Raw genomic sequence first — 19,474 nt, 5'->3', positions numbered from 1 at the left:
AGCTGGGAAAACCACTAATGTGAAGTACCTCCTTCCCAAGGCATCAGATAAATGAGGCATAGTTTTCCATCTTTAAAACTGCTTTGGGGGGCGCCTGGGTGGCTCAGTTGGTTAAGCGTCTGACTTTGGCTCAGGTCATGATGTCACAGTTTGTGAGTTCGAGCCCCTCATGAGGCTCTGTGCTGACAGCTTAGAGCCTGGAGCCTGCTTTGAATTGTGTCTCCCTCTCTCTCTGCTCCTCCCCTGCTCAGTCTCTCTCTCTCTCTTTCAAAAATAAATAAAAAACATTAAAAAAAAATTTTTTTTTAACTGCTTCAGATCTTCAACACAACTAGAGGCAGCTAAACATCTGAAACACAATTCATTATGAAACTTACCGACATTCTTTTGTACTTTACCCAGATAGCCTTGCTACAGTGTGTTGTCACTTGATGATTTTCGTCACCTAATTTAGCATCAAGCACTTTTCTAAACCTATCAAGACCTACCATGTAAAACATTACAAGAATATTTATGTCTCAGTGACATTATGGGTGGTTTTTATTTTTCTGTTTCCTAAATTTTATGTAAGATAGTAACACTAACTTATAATAGAAAATGAGTAATTTATAAACAAAACCCACTATGATCAACATCTTGGAGAAGTCTGTCAAACAGCATAGTTTAAACCTACCCTTCTCTTAACATATTCACATTAACTTGGTAGTAAAGTGAGGTCAATATTAATTAATGCTGTGTGCCCACTTGGTCATTTCATTGGATTTAATGGGGACGAAAGAAAAGCACTCACCTCTACACTATTTGCAATATAACGGTTGTCACCTTCAACTTTGACAGAGAAGTCATAATAACCACTGGAAAATTTGACATTCATGAAGTTTAGTTCAAAAACATCCCTGTTAAAAATGACAGCAGGGTTAGCAAGAACTCACACAGCAAAGCCACGAGTGTACCAAATGGGCCACACACCGCCCTCCTTGAGACCGTCCAGGGCTACACCACTTCACCTTTTAGCTTCCCACCCCAGTTGGGCAACCTCCTGCTCAATCACGGAATATGGTGTGGGGAAAACTTGAGACCAATCTCAAATGACCTCCTCTTTCAAGGGGCGTCTGGGTGGCTCAGTCGGTTGAGCGACTGACTCTTGATTTCGGCTCAGGTCATGATCCCAAAGTCGTGGGATTAAGCCCCACATCAGGCTCTGGGCTGAGTGTGGAAGCTGCTCAAGATCCTCTCTCTCTCTCCCTCTGCCCCTCTTCCCTGCCTGCACTCTCTTCTCTCTCTAAAATAAAAAATAAATAATAAATAAATAAAATAAAATGACCTCCTCTTTCAAGATTCTAAAGTCCCTTTTTCCCCTTTGTTTCCTCCTCTCAGCTCCTAAAACCCACCTCCTTTGGGTAGACTTCCACAATTAAATGCAAAACAGTCTACAGTATGAAACCTATTATGTTTAAAAAAAAGAAAGAGAGTAGAAATGTTCAAAAAGCTGGACGCAGAGCAGTATAATCGTAGGTAATTTTATGTATTATTTCTACTTTCCTATGTTTTGTGAATTTCCTTAAAATGGCATATCTTACTTTTATAAAAATATCAGTAACTTTTATTTTAAAGGGGGAAAAAGGTAGAGAATTCTTAACTCTAATTACATAGCAAAATCCCCAATGTCTTTTACCATTGCACTCACCATTCCTAAAAAATTTTTGCTTTTTAATTTCACATATTGCCTGTGTATTTTTATCACGGTCTAAAAAATGCATATTCTCGGGGCACCTGGCTGGCCCAATCTATAGAGGATATGTATGACTCTTGATCTCAGGGTTGGGAGTTAGAGCCCCACGTTGGGCCTAAAGCTTCCTTAAAAGAAAAAAAGAAATGCATATTCCCGATCTCATTAGCTTACTAATTTAACACTTAACAAAGTCTCTTATAAAAATTGATCCTTAATTCTTTTAAAATTTATCTAACAATATACAGCCATTACAAATAAGACTAAAGAAGAATATTTAATCCTATCGGGGAAATGTTCATGACATATTGTTATAGACAAAACATAATCCTTATTCAATTAAAAATATATTTATTTGCAGGGCACTTGGGTGGCTCAGTCAGTTGAGAATCCGATTTTGGCTCAGGTCATAATCTCACAGCTTGTAAGTTTAAGCCCCACATGGGGCTCACTGCTGTCAGCACAGAGCCTGCTTTGGATCCTCTGTCCCGCTCTCTCTCTACCCCTCCCCCGCTTATGCTCTCCCAAAAATAAATATTTAAATATTTAAAATATTTAAAAAAACACGTACACACACACACATATATACACAGACACATATATGTATGGCTTTGTATATACATACATACATATATATATACATATACACACACACACCTATTTGCATAGAAAAAAGGTTGACCAAAAAAGACAACAAAAGGTGAACAGTAGTTACCTCTAGATGGTAGAATTATGGGCGATTTTTGTTTTATTTTTTGTGTTTTTCCATATTTTTACTACAATAAATATGTATTACTCATACATCAGAAAAAAAAATTAAATATTAAATTTAAAACCAGCTACTTACATCACAATGACAAGACAGAGACAACTAGAAATAGATAGGGAAGGAAACAATAAAACTAAAGCACAATTCTTCTAGTTGGTTTTTTTTCTTTAAGTTTATTTACTTATTTTTTTAGTAATGTCTACACCTAACATAGGGCTTGAACTCATAACCCCAAAATTAAGATTCCCATGCTCTACCAACTAAGCCAGCCAGGTACTCCTCTTTTGGTTTTAAAAATCCTTTTCTTCTATGACTGTAGGATTTTGATATCAGTAAGTCAAATTTACCTAGCCATGGGACATTTTGTAATATCCATATTAATTTGGGTTATATTGGCTACAGACAAAACAAGTCTATTGGTGCCCTGCAAAAATAAAATCAGCACTTACCCTACAGGGGTAAAAGAAGTCTTCTGGAGGACAGTGGCTCTGGAAGCAACAGATTTAGCATGTTCTAGTTTCACAGTGGCCTGAGTCAGAGGCTGAGACAGAACATTGGTGACCTGCAACTAGAAATAAATGTGAAAATTATCTGTAGCAACAAAGACTGAAGGAGTACAAAATTTCATTTCTGGGGTACTTTATCCATAGGAAGCCAGCTCTGCAGGGGAAAAAATACCTCATTGCAGGACATCTTCACTGACTCTGGTCTACGGTCTATCAGAAATCAAACACAGGAAACACAAGGAGATTGCTAATGGGATAGATTATAGAATATTAAAGGTAGGGAGGATATTAAAGATGACCTTGTCCAATAATCTCATTCTTCAGGTGAGGATAGGCTCTTTACATACACCCCCCTTTATTGATCATCTGAAATAAACAGCACCATCTCTACTTTACAGATGAAGAAGCTGAGGCCAGTTAAGTGGTTGGTCTAAGACTCAACCTCAAGCCTATCAAGCGACAAAACCAATACTATTTTGTTCTCTTAGCCGCCCACTCACAACTCATCAACTCATGGTGAACTATGTTAATCAGGCTATTTCTCACACTAGCCTTTGCTGAGGGGGTGTGGGTGTAAGCAGGGAGAGGAGAGGCGGTTTTGAAGGAAAGGGCACTTCCGCAGGAGAGCATCTGGAGAGGACACCAGGGTAGAACTGATGCAACTGTCCTGTGTGGAACCCCCATGTTTAGGCATAAATAAAATGCTAATTTCTTATGAAGATCTTAGCTTACCACGGATTTCCAAACAACAGCAACAAAAGCCCCATTTGAGATGAAAACTCTATGCGTATTCAAGATCTGTACATTTACTCAGAGATTCAGGCAGCATAAAAGTTCAGAGAGTCAGCATGAGCAGTCTATGCTTGCTGCTAAGTGAGAGGGAGGGCTGTGCTACGAAGAGGCAGAAAGACATACTGTCAACAGCAGGAGGAAGAGACCTGGCATTAACAACTGCAAGCACCAGAATGACTGGGAAATTTAAAAGTGGTCTTTAAATAACATAGTTAGAAAGTTCTGGTACTGGAATATGCCTTTTAGAAGTAAGCCTTCTCGGGGTGCCTGGATGGCTCAGTCAGTTAAACGTCGTCTTCACTCAGGTCGTGATCTCACAGTTCATGGGTCCAAGCCCCATGTCAGGCTCTGTGCTGACAGCTCAGAGCCTGGAGCCTGCTTCGGATTCTGTGTCTCCATCTCTCTCTGCCCCTCCCCTGCTCATTCTCTCTCTCTCTCTCTCTCTCAAAGATAAATAAATGTTGAAAAAAAATGTTTTAATTAAAAAAAAAAAATAAAGCAAGCTTTCTCTATACACCTGGTGTTACAAACCCTGAAATGCAATTTTCTTGCATTTAATTTCTTGAAAGCCTTACTGTTTAAAATCCTCCAGGGGTGGGGGGGGAAGCTTTTTTTGGATGGAGTTGAAGGGTTCTGTGACTAGTGCACCCAGGGGTCATGTCCCCAGTTTCAGGCTAAGGGAAATGAGCCTTGCTCTACATTTAATGGGTGTGTCCTGGGTGGGGGGGGGGGGGTGGTTACGGCCAGGTTTCTATCAGTCCTTAGGTTTCTGAAAGCCTTACACTGGAAACAGCAAGAAGAGTGACACAGTTTGGACGTGGAAGCCATACCCGAAGGATAGCCTGCTCGTGAGTGTCAGAAGGAGAGCCCTCGGGCACAACCACAACCGGCACATGGTAGCGATTTTGAGAGAGTGCAGCAGCAGCAGAGGCCACGCTGAAGGCTTCTGAGAGTGACTCAAAGTTCTTCTTGCTAAAGATCGCATTCATTAGTTGGATGACCTGATCCTGAAAGAAAAGAGAAATGCAGCTTGAGATCCTCCTCCGGCAGGAAGGTGGGAGAGCCACCCCTCATTCCCCACTAGCTGAAGTCATTCTCTATCTGCTTCTTGGTGTTCACAAGGAGGATCTTTCAGCCATTAATCCAAACTGACCGAGAAGGTGAAAAGCAAATGTTAAGATTAAAACCTGGGGTGCCTGGGTGGCTTGGTCGGTTAAGCGTCCGACTTCGGCTCAGGTCACGATCTCACGGTCCGTGAGTTCGAGCCCCGCATCGGGCTCTGTGCTGACAGCTCAGAGCCTGGAGCCCGTTTCGGATTCTGTGTCTCCCTCTCTCTCTGCCCCTCCCCTGTTCATGCTCTCTCTCTGTTTCTCAATAATAAATAAACATTAAAAAAAAAAATTTTTTTTTAAAGATTAAAACCTGATTTGGTTGTTTTTTTCCATCTTCTGGTTCAAACTGAAATTGACACATTTATTTGTCAACCTTTTATTGAATGCTTAATGTACAAATGCAAGATAACTACTGAGATATGAAAAGTATATGACAAAATACATACAACAGTAACCTTATGTTCCAGGTTACCATATGTGCCATGCACTGTAGCAGGTGCTTGACATGCATGAACTCAAATCTTGATTAAAACCCTGAAAAGATCGATATTATCAACGTTTTTCAAATGAGGAAAGTGAGGCTAAAGAAGGTTAAGTAAGTCCTACAAGTTGTAACAGGAGGAAAAAAAAAAAAAAAAACAAGACCCAAATTTATATGGAAGTCTATTTGTCCTGAGTCCTTCCAGAATAAAATATGTTCTTTCCTGATTCTTCTCACTCTCTGAGCTAAGCCAACTTCTCTCCCTAACCCCCTCTGGGCGGTACACTGGGGCTAAGTTTGAATTCGTAAGACCAAACCTTATAACCAACATATACATTAGAAAGAAACTAAAATAACTTTCCATTAAGAACTAATGGGCTGTTTAGAGGAGAAAAGAGAAAGCAGTTTTTTAAAAATGTGGAACCTAAAAGGCATTATTAAAATTCTGGAGGCTGTGTGCTTAAGAGGAAACATTTTTCACTTCAATCAGTTTTGTTTTTTAAAATCTACAATCTAACAAAAGAGCTCCCTTGTTCCCGACGGTGTTATTCACAGTCGACATGAAATAATTTTCTTTAATTGTACCAATTACATTTTTCCATCACTAGGCTGTTGACATGTTAAAATGGAGGACTGTTCACCAGAATGGTTATGTCAAAAGCAGTGACAGCAAAATTACTCCAGCCAAATACCTGGTGAATAGAAGCTTGGGAATAAAGCAAGAAAAAGTTTAAGTTGTATATGTAGAATATTGCCAATTCATCTACTGTACTGTGTACAGGAGAGTTCCTTAATGATTTGTACCATAAGACCCACATTCCTGCACTTTCACCCGTCATAGAAATTAAGAGAGTATGGGATCTCCAGACCTTCTACACTTAGGGTAAACAAAAGACAACAGAAGAATGCTAACACATGAATAAATTATTAGGTCATACCCTCCAGAGAAAATATAAAATTAATTCAAATTACCCAACGCAGATAAGTATTTACTATTTACTTGAAGAAACTCAGCACAGAACTCAAAATGCATAAGAGAAATGAAAGTTCTAACTTGGAACCCAGATCTCTTCTCCTAAAATGAAAACAACAGCATCTTGTATTTTAAATCCTGTAGTTAAGGGTTGGTAACCTTCTCACAAACAAGGGGTACAAAGAGGGTCCAACTCAAAAAGATTTCCCACACACATTCCCGCTGAAGGTTCTTGCAGGTTAACAAGTTCCTCTTGAAAAAAACAAACAAACAAAGAAAAAAGAAGAATTAACTCTTGGTAGATGTCTGTAGACACATATGCCTCTCAGAAAACTATGTCAATCGGCAAACATTAGCTAAGATTTAGCCATTTAGCCACTGCTGAGGCTGAGGTGGGAGGCAGAAGAGGCAGTTTTGCAGTACAGGAACAAGAAAGCTGGACATCCATTTCATAACACACGGGAAGGAGAGCGCCTGTAGCATGGGGAGACCTGGTTTAGAGGCATCTCTCCCACCTATTATCTGTGTGTCCTCACACGTCACGTTGCCACTCTAGAGAGGGACCAAATCTGACTGAGCATATTACTCACAGATTTCCTATGGTGATCAAATGAACCACACATAAAAATGCTTTATAAACTGTTAAGTGTTGTGAGAAAAAAAAAAAAACAATAAAAAAATAAAATAACGCAAGCGTGACAATTTGTTTACATGTCCATCCCACTGACAACCAGTTTCTTGAGGACAGGCATTACATCTTTCTGTTTCTCATTTTCAATGCCTAACCCAAGACACTGGGTGACTACGTCCCGAGGCTAACTAAACAGCCCCCTCTGAAAAAAGCTGTTCTTAGCAGATAAAGTCAACAACCCCTTTGGCTTTCATGCTTGAGAATTATCAGGTACCTCCTTAATGGATGGCTCAGTCCCCACGTGGTCCATGAGCTTGTAAGTGGCAGCCACGAATAATGCTGTTGTTTCCAGTCCTTCTTCAAACTGGAGATACACACCTCCCAGTTCATCCAGGCGAGCAACAAGATCCTGTCACAACAAAATGGACGCATGTTGGAAGTCAAGTGGTAACAGAAGCAAGATGAACAAACCTGTCGCCCCGAGCAGACAGTTTTGAGAAATCACACTCCAAATCTGGAGAACACCTCTGACATTTAGCACTTGCTCAATTAAGATGCTTAGGCACAGAGTGAAGAATATCACACAGGCACCTGAAGAGAACAGTATCTGCTGCAGCCCTGGGAGTGTTCCTTCCCTGACCCCTATACTCAAGCCTAAGCCCTGCTCTGGGCAGAGGGCCAGCGGGCCAGGCCGCAGTGCACCCAGGAAGCATCGTGACACAGGCGGATCCCATGGCCATCCTTTTGGATACAACCTACAGAGCAGAGCATTTCTCTTATTCAATGCTCTAAAGGATGAAGAGAGACATATACCTCTTCTGGGCAATATGAGGGGGCAGCTAATGTGCCCACACTGGGTGGGGCACCCAGTGATGACACTGTGTGGACTGCCTGTCATCACTGACTATGCAGTCCATGAGAGTAGGCTCTGAGCAGCAGGAGGTCCTAGGTAAAGGAAAGGATGGAGTAATAAAAACACAGTGACCACTTGCTGAGCACTTATTATGTACTAGGGACTTGAGAACCTCACTTGTTCCAACAACCCCATACAAGGAATTGAGGCTCAGACATTAAAAATTTGCCTGAGATTACAAAGTAATGAGTAGCATTAAAAAATATCTGAATTTGAGGTTTGTTAGGCTCTAAAATCTGTGGACTATGAACCTATACCTACAAAAGGCTGCAAAAGTAGTCTGTTGCCTTATTGATGGTGTAACTATCCTACCTGAACAAATATTTCCTAGGACATTTGCTCTGATACAAAGAACATAAGTGTGCCATGGATATGAAAAGAAATGTAACTGGCCAAAATAAACCATGCACGTCTCTCTGCAAGACTCTTCTAAAGGGTTTCAAAGACAGGAGCTGCGAAATCCATTTGGCAAAATAAATTCACACCTCAATCTCCTCCACAATGCTCCTCAAGTCAGCCTGCTGGGACAGGTGGGATGCTGTCTGCAGAGCCTGGACCGTTCTGGAAGATAAAGAGTACAACCCCAATGAATGGCAAATCTCCGTTTATCTACTCACTCTTTCCTATACTGGGACACTTTCAAGAATACCCCTCTCCTGTTCTTTACAAGTATAACACAGTCTCAGTCTTTAAGGAACTTAATCATAATCCAGTTGGGAAAGGACATCATATTACAAAGATCATAACAGCAAGAGAAGGCAGTCCAGGCAACATGACCTGAAATAAGTACCGTGGGCACAGGGAAGAGAGGGACCACAGGTCACTCTCCTCTGAAAATATGTTTTGTTCCTAGTGTCATCATACACAGAACACTGAGACTAAGACTTACTTAGTTTTAAAAGAGATACGCTCTTCGGGAGAACAGAATTGAATTCAACCAAGCTGTATGTTGTACAAGAAACTGTGCTAGGCAGAACTTAGCTGCCTGTTAACTTTCTACTTTTCTTACTCTAAGACCAAAGAATATTATAGAATCTACATATGCAGATTGTTGGGTAGAATTTGGAGCAAACCAGATGAATGTGTTATAAACAAGAAGGCTTCAGAAAACACATGCTGAATGTTCAATACTTGTGCGATCATCACCCTGCTGGGAGACCTGAAAGTCACTTAATCCTTCAGGCATTAAATAAGATAAAAGGAATTCAGTTCTGAAACCAGAATGTATTCCCATTTTCTTTTCCTACCATTTATTTCTGATTATAAAAGTACATATTTGTCAAAACTTCAAGCAATACATTACTAAAGAAGAAAGTTAAAATTCCTATAATACCTACTCCTAAAAGATAATCGTTCTCCAACTTATTTTTAGTTTAGTGATACGTTGTATACAACTTTCCACATGAGTACATATAAATGTACTTCATTCTTATTAATCATGACATAGTACGTACTGTTTAGATGTACCAGAATTTACTCAATCTCCAGTTGATAAACATTTATGTTGTCCTAAGTCATACAATGCTGTAACAGATAGCCCTTACTCATCTCTCTAAATATTTTTTTTAATTTTTTTTTTTTTAACGTTTATTTATTTTTGAGACAGAGAGAGACAGAGCATGAACGGGGGAGGGTCAGAGAGAGAGGGAGACACAGAATCTGAAACAGGCTCCAGGCTCTGAGCAGTCAGCACAGAGCCTGACGCGGGGCTCGAATTCACGGACCGCGAGATCGTGACCTGAGCCGAAGTCGGACGCTTAACCAACTGAGCCACCCAGGCGCCCCTCTAAATATTTTTAAATTGAAGTGAAATTTACATTAGAAAACTAACCATTTGAAAAATGAACAATTCAGTGGTATTTAGTATGTATCTCACAATGTTGTACAATCACTACTTCTATCTAGTTCCAAAACATTCCCTCCCATCAGTCTAAAAGATAACCCTGTACCCATTAAGCACTTGCTTCCCAGCTTAACGGGCACAGCCCCTGGTAAACGCCAATCTGCATCTGTCTATGGATTTACCTATTCTGGATATTTCATGTAAATGGAATCAGATAACATGTAACCTGTATTTGGTTCCTTATACTTTCCCTTAGCATGTTTTCAGGGCTCACTTATGTTGTAGCATCTATCAGTACTTCATTGTTTTTATGCCTTATTCATGTAGTTTTATCCACTCATGAATATATTCCTGTAAGACAAACTTTCAAGGCAGAATGTGAAAGGTACGTACGCATAAGATTTTTTTATTAGATTCTATTCTCTTAGTGCAGATAACCCGGAAAATATAAATGCTGCTTTTCTAGAATGCATGAAGCTGAGGACCCCTGGTGGTTAAGCCACTGCTACTCAACTCCAGAATGGTCACCTATTTCCCAAGACACGACTGGGTCTTTATGTAAAACCACCATTTATCAATCAGGTCAATGTGTTGGGGAATGTAGAGAGAGAATTTATCTGCTTTCATTGAGATCATAATTTAGATTCCCTCTATGGAAAATTAATTCCATTAAGATGACAAGTTGGAAAATAGGGGAGTTATAGTCCATGGACAGGAAAGCCCCAGAGTATTCAATGACTCCCATGGGATCTTTGTTGTTAAAAAGCACTAGAGAAAACGAAACCTGAATTTCCAAACAAGATAAAATCCCACATCTGCCCGTGATAAATGCTGAGGCCAGAAAAGGTTGCTAAGACAGCCAAGAAAGAACTTTTCAATTAAGGTATCATTTTTCTCTTCTTTAGAACGAGTGAGTGTCATGCTGGTAACAACTTCAGAAGTTTTTAGACTGAAATTAATCCACTTAGCTTTTGAAAAGTTTTGTCACTGGCTTTAATTACTTATTCCCCAGTCAGCAATTTCTTTCCCTCTGAAGTACTTTTTCAAACACTAAGAAAGCCGATCTTGTCTTGCTAATATACAGCAAATGATTTAAAGAAATTAGGTTATAGGACACCACAATGGCATCTTTTCAGATGGTTCCTTCAAACCTACAATTTTTTTTTCTCCATTCTAGACAAGTTTATGAACATTCATATCCTAGAATAAGTCCACTTAAATGTAGATGACCCATTTACAAGTCCTAATTTAGATCCAATTTCCTTACATAGGGCAAGTCAGTAGTAATGTTATATAAGGCACCCTGCCAGTTTGATCTTCAAAATAACCCTATGAGACAGATACCACTCTCTCCGTTTTACATATGAAAACACTGAGGTTTAAGGGGGTTGAAGCTCCTGCTGTTGGTCACAAAGATATTAAGTAGAAGAGTATTAAGGATTTGAACATAGTTCTCCCCGATCCCAAGCACGTGCTCTTTCTACCTGCACAAGAAAACCGAAACATCAAAGTACAGTTTCAGCCTTTATAAACTCTTTGTTGGGCACCTCCCATGCACCATGCTGTGTGCACACCACAAATAAAGAAGCTTACAGTCTAAAAGAGAAAGAACTACAGTAAACCGAGGAAGTAACCAGCTTCCTAAGAAAGAGACTAAGAAGGAAATGCTCTAGAGAAGGAGCTTTTGGTGGAAGCCCGCTAAGAACTGGGCACTGCAAGAGCTCCTTCACATGCATTATCTCATTTAATCCTGACATTTATTCTATGATGTAAGGATTATTGGGCTCATTTTATAGATGCGGCTCAGGGAAGTTAGTAACTAACCCAAAGTCAGAGCAAGAAAGGAACAGAGCTGGTGTTCAAAGTATAACCACATAACCAAGTATAACTGACTCCAAAATAGATGTACTTTCTTTGTATTTTTTCCTGTTCTGGGATTTTGAGGAGGGAAACTTTCTTTTTTGCTTGGAGGGAAAAGGAAAGTTTTGCTGTAGAAGATGGCATCAGACTGAGGAACTGATGACAGGGATATCTGGACTTGATACTACGGATCTCACTGGGGATCCCTGGGGATTTCTCCCAAGGGATTATGAGAGGAGATCAAAATAATGTGACCTAAAAGCAAAGGACTGCAGGGCCAAGCACTGGACAAAGTGTGTACAAGACGTCAGCCCTGGGAAAAGTAGCCCCAAAGTCATTGATTACTCACTGACCGTGTGCAAATGAACAGGGTGTGAGTGAGAGAGAATGTCAACTGACTGTGAGCCCTGCCCTTAACAAAATTTCAAGTTTAAAAACATTTTGATCTTACCCCCTCCCCACAAAAACAAACAAACAAAAAACCCAAAAATCTGGGAAACAACTGAACTATCTGCAATAGGGAACTGGTGTCACCAACATCTTGCTAAACAAATAGCAAGAGGCCAGGTGCTCCCCCTCCTTTCAGGGGTTGCAACTGAATGGGGGACAAATACAAAACAAAAAATACATGTACTGTTATAAGTGGGGAATTTCAGTGTTAAAGAAACAAACTACATATAGAATCACTTTTAAGTTTAATAAATATCCTGGGCACCCTGCTTTCGGTTCAGGTCATGATCTCATGGTTTTGTGTGTTCGAGCTCCACACAGGGCTCTGTGCTGACAGGGCAGAGCCTGCTCTGGATTCTCTCTCTCTCTCTCTCTCTCTCTCTCTCTCTCTCTCTCTCCACCCCCCCCCCCCCCCGTTTCTCTCCTGCTCACGTTGTCTCTGTCTCTCTCAAAAATAAGTAAATAAACTTTAAAATGCATTTCCCTAATCAGGGCACCTAGGTGGCTCAGTCGGTTAAACGTTCAACTTTGGCTCAGGTCATGATCTCACAGTTCATGAGTTCAAGTCCCGAGTCAGGCTCTATACTGACAGCTCAAAGCCCGGAGCCAACTTCGGATTCTGTGTCTCCCTCTCTCTCTGCCGTCCCTCCCTCGTTCGCACTCTGTCTCTGTCTCTCTCAAAAATAAACATGAAAAAAAAATTTTTAAATGCATTTCACTAATGAAAAAAAAAAGTTTAGTAAACATCCTTAAGTCTGTTAAAACATTAAATTTATAATAAACAGGAAAGTTGCTCAGAGTTCCTTTCCTGTAAGTGCTTCTCCTTCACCTAAGCTTTTGCAGAGTAGTAGAGTCTGATTCCTAGAATGCTCTCTCCTCTGAGCACACACTTCTCCCAGCAGATGTTGTCTGTCACAGGTTCAAGGGATCCTATAAGCCCTCCTCCAGTGCAGGGCCTCCACTGCCAACAGCTCACTGTGCCCCAGCCAAACCTCAACAAAGATGCACGTGACTTATTGGCCTCACTTTCCCTCGGTTATCTCCTCCCCTGCTTCAGCCTCTAACCTCAAAAGCAATTCTCTTTTTTTTTAATTTTTTACTTAAAAAATTTTTTTAATGTTTGTTTATTTATTTACTTTTGAGAGAGAGCGAGCACAAGTAGGGGAGGGACACAGAGAGAGAGGGAGACACAGAATCCGAAGCAGGCTCCAGACTCCGAGCTGTCAGCGCAGAGTCTGATGTGGGGCTTGAACTCACAAACTCAGATCATGACCTGAACTGAAGTCGGACGCTTAACCGACTGAGCCACCCAGGTGCCCCTGAAGCAATTCTGTCTTTATATGGCAGTGTGTTTATATTCTGACTCAGTATCTTGAGGAACACGGTGTCCAGATGAGTCCACCAAGACAGGGACCTTCCCTGTCTTAATTTAATATCGTGTCTGCAGCGCCTGGCAGAGCACATGGCACATAGTAGATGCCCAGAAAATATTTGCCGAAATCAGTGGACGAACCCTCTCAGGACAGTCTCTGACACAAATGAAGTCCGAAAAGGGCTCGACACGGTGACTTACGCTAACACAGTCTCTTCCTTGCTGAGGCGAGCGGTAAGGGCACCGAGTGCTTCTTGGGAAGCCAAGGGAAGGCCAAAGCCACTTAGGGCTGCCACTGCATGGTAGATCTGGGTAACGGATGAGTCTTCACTGACAGCTGCCAGAAGCAGATCTTTGGTCTCATTTGAAATAGAGATCTAAGAAAGGATTGGCAGACGTAGAGTTTAGAACAGGTGCTGGTAGTTGTGGCAAACAACACATAGAGAGACTGCCAAAGTCATACCACCCGGCTAGCACACGGTTGTCCCTCCTCAACTGCTGGGACACCAGAATTCAATGTCTGTAGGAACTCAGCATAACACTTAAAAAGATTCTGGCAAGTCACTTGTCTACTTGCATGGTTCTCCTATGTTCAATGAAACGGATTTCCAGAAATCTGGCATGGGGACATTCTTTTACTCTGAACATTTTTAAAAGTTAAAGGGAGTTGGAAAGAAAAATCTAGGCTTCCCAGAAGAGAGGCAACTATAGGAAAAATTATTGAAAAGCCATGAAAAGTGAAAACTCGGAGAAAAAAATAAACTCCATTTCCTTAAGAAAAATAAAATCACAAGAATGGAATTCCCGCCCACACTAATGGATTCTTATTGTTAAAAAAAAAATTAATCTGACATGACCCTCCCCCTTTAAAAATACACATTACAGTGTAAAGCATATAGAAACGTAGAAGCTGGACTCACCTCACACCCTGAGAGGGCCTGGCTGGACCGGGCAGCATAGAAAAGGGAATCCACATTGCCTGGATCAAGGTTTGACTTAATGAAGGCGCACGCTTTCTAAATAGGAGGGAAAGTCAATGATAAGTGGCAATATACACAGTGACTGGGAAAGCATACATGTTTTTTGAGGACAAAATGCTAAGCAATCTGTGATGGCTAAAAGTATGAACTATACAAGATTTTGTGTTTTAAGCAGGTATTTTCCATAGAAATTACACAACACTGTAGACTTCATATCAAGAGCAACAAACCTAAAGTACTCTAGTCCTTCTGAAGCCTAAGAAAAAAGAAAAAACAAAAAACAAAAGAAACAAAAAAACATTTTCACTGATCACCTGCTGTGGCCATAACCTGTGCTGGGTGTTTATGATGCTCTTCCTTTTAATGAACATAAGGACCCTATGGTAGAGATTACCATTCGCATTTGACAGGAAAAGAAAGCTTAGAGTTGGTAAGTCACCTGATGAAGGTGACAAAGCCACAAAATGGCAACGTCTCCACCGATTCTAACTGTACTGGGGTCTCCACTTAGATGTCTCCAAAGTTAAGTCAGGTTAAAGACATCTAAAAGGAGCTTGAAACCTTCTATTTCTTCACCTGGACCTTCCAGCTCATGTACAGGCACCACCACATACCCTACTACCTGAAGCAGAAACCTAGGAATCATTCTCGACTTTTCCGTTACCCTACAAGCCTGGTGACCCTATCTCCTTTCATTTTTCCAACCCAATCCCCATCCTCTGGCTTCCCTCATTGCCTTATTTCAGGTACTTGCCATTTGTCACCTAGTCTGTTTTAATCATCTCCTAACTGGCCTCAAGCCATGCAGTTCATTCTGCATACTGACTGCTTCAAGGGTGGTCTTCACAAAATACAAATGTAACCATGTTACTCTGCTATCAAAACCCTCGGGTGGTTCCAGCAATAAAACCAGTTAAAAGTGGGTGTTTCTGAGGAGTAAGACAGGGTGTAGAACAAGGTGGGACACGTAATGGGTTGTTGCTTTTCACTAACAGTTGTGCTGTATTATCTGATATTATCCTGAGAAAAAGAGCCGAAGTTTCTGATATGGCATAAAATGCCCCCGTGACTGGCACTTTCAGTGCCAGCTTTACCACCACACCACCTCCGACTCCAAAGTCTTACCCTCCAGTGTGTTGCAGCTACCCAGAGACACTATGATCTCGCCTTGGTATGTATGTGACCCTGCTACTACCCGGCTGGGAGCACCCTTCCCTTGTCCCTCCAGTCTGCCCAACCAGGTCTTATCTTCATCTCTGTTCAGATGTCACCTCTTCCAGAAAGCATTTACGGACATTCATCCCAGGTTAGGCCAGGGCCTTCCCTCCCAAATGCTCCCCCAAAGTGCTTACCACACTGTACTAACTACCTCCCCCAGTGACCAGTTACTGAAGAGCAAAAACTTGGATGAACCCCAATCACAGTGTCTGCCACAAAGTAGGCACATAATAAAACTCATGCTCTTCTCACTGTATCAAACCACAAGGAATACTATCTAATAGTTACATTGCTAAACATTTTGATGGAGGTAACATAAAATTCAGCTATTCAAAATTAAGTGGCAATAAAACCAGTTAAAAGTGGGTGCTTCTGAGGAGTAAGACAGGGTGTAGAACAAGGTGGGCCACGTAATGGGTTGTTGCTTTTCACTAACAGTTGTGCTGTATTATCTGATTTTTTCCTGTGTGTGTGCTACTTTAACCAAAAATCTATTTTTAAATTTTATGAAAGAAGTTAAATAAGAGTCTCAAAACAAATGGGTTTCAACCAGAAGTTCGAGAAGAAAAAAAACACACAAAGAAATACTTCACACTGCACAAATTAGGGATCTGAAAAAGAAAACAATCTACTCAAGGAATCCTTCAGGACAATGTGGGTAAACTTAAGACATGTACTTTATCGCCATCTGGTGCTTTAACAATAGAACAACAGCATCCAAGACCCCCCCCCCCCCCCCCCCAAGGATTATGGTCACTGCTACCACTTTTTAAGCACTTAAAATGTGTCAACATTGTTCTAAGTGTTTTATGTGCATTTCTCCTTAAGTATTAGGTCCTCCTCTTAAGTTTACAGACAAGAAACCTGAGTCATCAGAGAGGCAAAGTGACTTGTCCAAGGTCACTCAGCTCTTAATGGAGGAGCTGGAATTCAAACCCAGGCAGCCTGGCTCCATAGTTTGAGCTACATACAACCTCTGTCTCTCAAGGTTTTTCATCTCTAGTGAAAAATTATTTGTCCTGTAGGAAAACCAGCATTGTGCCAATTCCCTAATTCTTTGTACAGGCAAATGAAGGTAAACAGTCCCAGCAGTCAGTGGCTTTTAAGCTCCCAATGTGTACTAGGTTTTAACAGCAGCAGCAGAAGTGCCAGAAGACCTCTGGAAACACACCCTGGACTCTTGGAAGACCACCCAATGCTGAGGCTTCAGCTGGCCACTTCCAAGGGTTTGTAACTCTGACTTGAGCTGTCCTCATCCTACATTCATTTTCCCAAGTGAGGCCTGCAAATCGTCCCCTAAGTGTCCACTCCCTATCTGCTCCTCTCTAACCTTCTATGCCCTATATTAATACTCCCAATTATCTAAACATCCTACTGAGCAAAGAACATCAGTGCTTTTCTCTACCCATTCTTCCCTACAACTCCCTGAACAGAATCAGGAGCCAAGAAAAGATAGCTAAATCTCTCTCATCTGCCCTTACCTCTCCCTTATTTTCACCATTAACATCTCCCAACTACTCTGAACTCCTCTCACACCACACTCTGTAATCTCGCCAGACTTCATCACCGTGTTGTGATATAGAGGCATTCCAAGGCAAGAGCTCCCACACCAGGTCCTTTGTAACGGGGCCCACCTTTTCCTCTTAAAACAAAAAATTATGGGGGCGCCTGGGTGGTGCAGTCGGTTAAGCGTCCGACTTCAGCCAGGTCACGATCTCGCAGTCCGTGAGTTCGAGCCCCGCGTCAGGCTCTGGGCTGATGGCTCGGAGCCTGGAGCCTGTTTCCGATTCTGTGTCTCCCTCTCTCTCTGCCCCTCCCTCGTTCATGCTCTGTCCTCTCTCTGTCCCAAAAATAAATAAAAAACGTTGAAAAAAAAAAATTAAAAAAAAATTAAAAAAAAAATAAAAAAATTATGTATATATGTGTATATACATAATATATATTACATATATATACATATATATTACATATATATACATATATATTACATATATATACATATATTATATATACATATACATATATGTATATAATACATATATATACACACATATATATGTATGTGTGTATGTACGTATATATTATTTATTTTGAGAGAGGGAGCGAGCATGAGCAGGGGAGGGAGAGAGAGAGGGAATGAGAGAACCTCAAGCAGGCTCCACACTGTCGGCACTGTCAACATGGAGCCCGATGTGGAACTCGAACTCACGAACCATGAGATTATGACCTGGGCTGAAATCAAGAGTTGGACACTTAACTGACTGAGTCACCAAGGCGCCCCTTGGGCTCACCTTTTTCATACATACTTCTTACCACACTTCCCCCCGCACCTCTGTTCTGGCTGTCCCAGACAACCGACTCACTGCTCCCAAAACACAAGCACTTTTAAGCCTCCAGATTAGTGTGAGCAGTTCTCTCCATCTGGAAGCCCACTCATTCAATTTGTCAGCTAAACTTCTCCCTCTCAACTGGTAACACCTGACATATTAACAAAATTCAAGACTTCTTTTACTTTATGTTATTTTAAAGTTTATTTATTTACTTTGAGAGAGAGCAAGTGGGGCAGGGGGAGAGAGAGACAGACCCAAGCCGGCTCAGTACCGCCAGTGCAGAGCCCGATGCAGGGCTCAAACCCACAAACTGGAGATCATGACCTGAGCCAAAGTCGGATGCTCAACAGACTGAGTCACCCAGAAGTCACCAAGACTTCTTTTAAAATAAACTTTCCTTGGGGCACCTGGGTGGCTCAGTCGGTTAAGCGTCCGACTTCAACTCATATCACGATCTTGCGGTCCGTGAGTTCGAGCCCCGCATCGGGCTCTGGGCTGATGGCTCAGAGCCTGGAGCCTGCTTCCGATTCTGTGTCTCCCTCTCTCTCTGCCCCTCCCCTGTTCATGCTCTGTCTCTGTCTCAAAAATAAAAAATTAAAAAAAAAAAAAACAAAAACTTTCCTTGGGGGCGCCTGGGTGGCTCAGTCGGTTAAGTGCCCAACTCTTGATTCTGGCTCAGGTCACAATTTCACAGTTCGATTTCACAGTTCGTGGGGACTGAGCCCCTCCTTGGGCTCCACCCTGTTAGCGCAGAGCCTGCTTGGGATTCTCTCTCTGCCCCTCCCCAGCTCAGGTTCTCTCTCTCTCTCTCTCTCTCAAAATAAATAAACATTTTTTTTAAATAAACTTTTCTTGATCCTTCTCTCCCCCCAGCTGCTACCTTCTCTCCGCTACCAGTGAGTTTCCAAGTCGGAAAAGCCAAAAGAGACTTTCCAGTGCTCACTCCCTCAGCACTGGACAGAACTGATCACTTCCTCATTCTGAAACATTCGCCTCCCTTCACTTCCAGGATTCTCCAGCACTCTCCTGGCTCTCGTCCTACTTCTCACAGGGGCTCCTTACTTTCATCCTCTTCTACCTGACCTTTCAACGCTGGAGTTTTTCAACTCCTAGGCCCACTTCTCATCCATCCTCTCTCTCCCGAGGCAATCTCACTCATGCCCACTGCTTCATCCAGAACTTTTATGCAGATATTCTCAAGATTTTTACCCCCAACCCAGACTTCTCTCCATGGCCATTTACATGACTCAAAGGCATTTCAAACTCAACAGGTTTAAGACCAAATTCATGAACTTGCCTGCACAAACCTATGTTCCTGTCTTACAGAATAGCTCAACCATCTACCTGTGCAGCAAACGCTGGAAGTCCAGGTGTTAACTTTTTTTTTTTTTTAAGTGTATTTATTTTGAGAGAAAGAGCACGCATGCATGCAGAGGAGGGACAGAGACAGAGAGAGGAAGAGAGGAAATCTCAAGCAGTCTCCATGCTGGCAGCACAGAGCTCATTGCAGGGCTC

The 19,474-nt window shown here is 41.6% G+C and overlaps 1 protein-coding gene across 2 annotated transcripts in view; it reads right to left on the bottom strand.

Annotated features, from left to right (window-relative positions):
• Positions 1 to 19,474, bottom strand: part of RPN2 (ribophorin II) — a 60,164-nt gene that overhangs the window by 29,318 nt on the left and 11,372 nt on the right. For both annotated transcript variants that reach the window (XM_078444087.2, XM_078444088.2), the window contains exons 3-9: positions 14,352 to 14,447; positions 13,633 to 13,808; positions 8,392 to 8,467; positions 7,268 to 7,402; positions 4,627 to 4,803; positions 2,948 to 3,066; positions 791 to 896 (exon numbers count right to left, since the gene is read on the bottom strand). In XM_078444087.2, the coding sequence (XP_078300213.1) occupies positions 791 to 896; positions 2,948 to 3,066; positions 4,627 to 4,803; positions 7,268 to 7,402; positions 8,392 to 8,467; positions 13,633 to 13,808; positions 14,352 to 14,447 (885 nt within the window). The remainder of the gene's footprint in view (positions 1 to 790; positions 897 to 2,947; positions 3,067 to 4,626; positions 4,804 to 7,267; positions 7,403 to 8,391; positions 8,468 to 13,632; positions 13,809 to 14,351; positions 14,448 to 19,474) is intronic.

Source organism: Panthera onca, chromosome A3 (genome assembly GCF_046562875.1).
Source record: "Panthera onca isolate mPanOnc1 chromosome A3, mPanOnc1 haplotype 2, whole genome shotgun sequence".
Lineage (NCBI taxonomy): Eukaryota > Metazoa > Chordata > Mammalia > Carnivora > Felidae > Panthera > Panthera onca.
The sequence above is the reverse complement of the archived record's forward strand: the minus strand, read 5'-3'. Positions and strand labels throughout refer to the sequence as shown.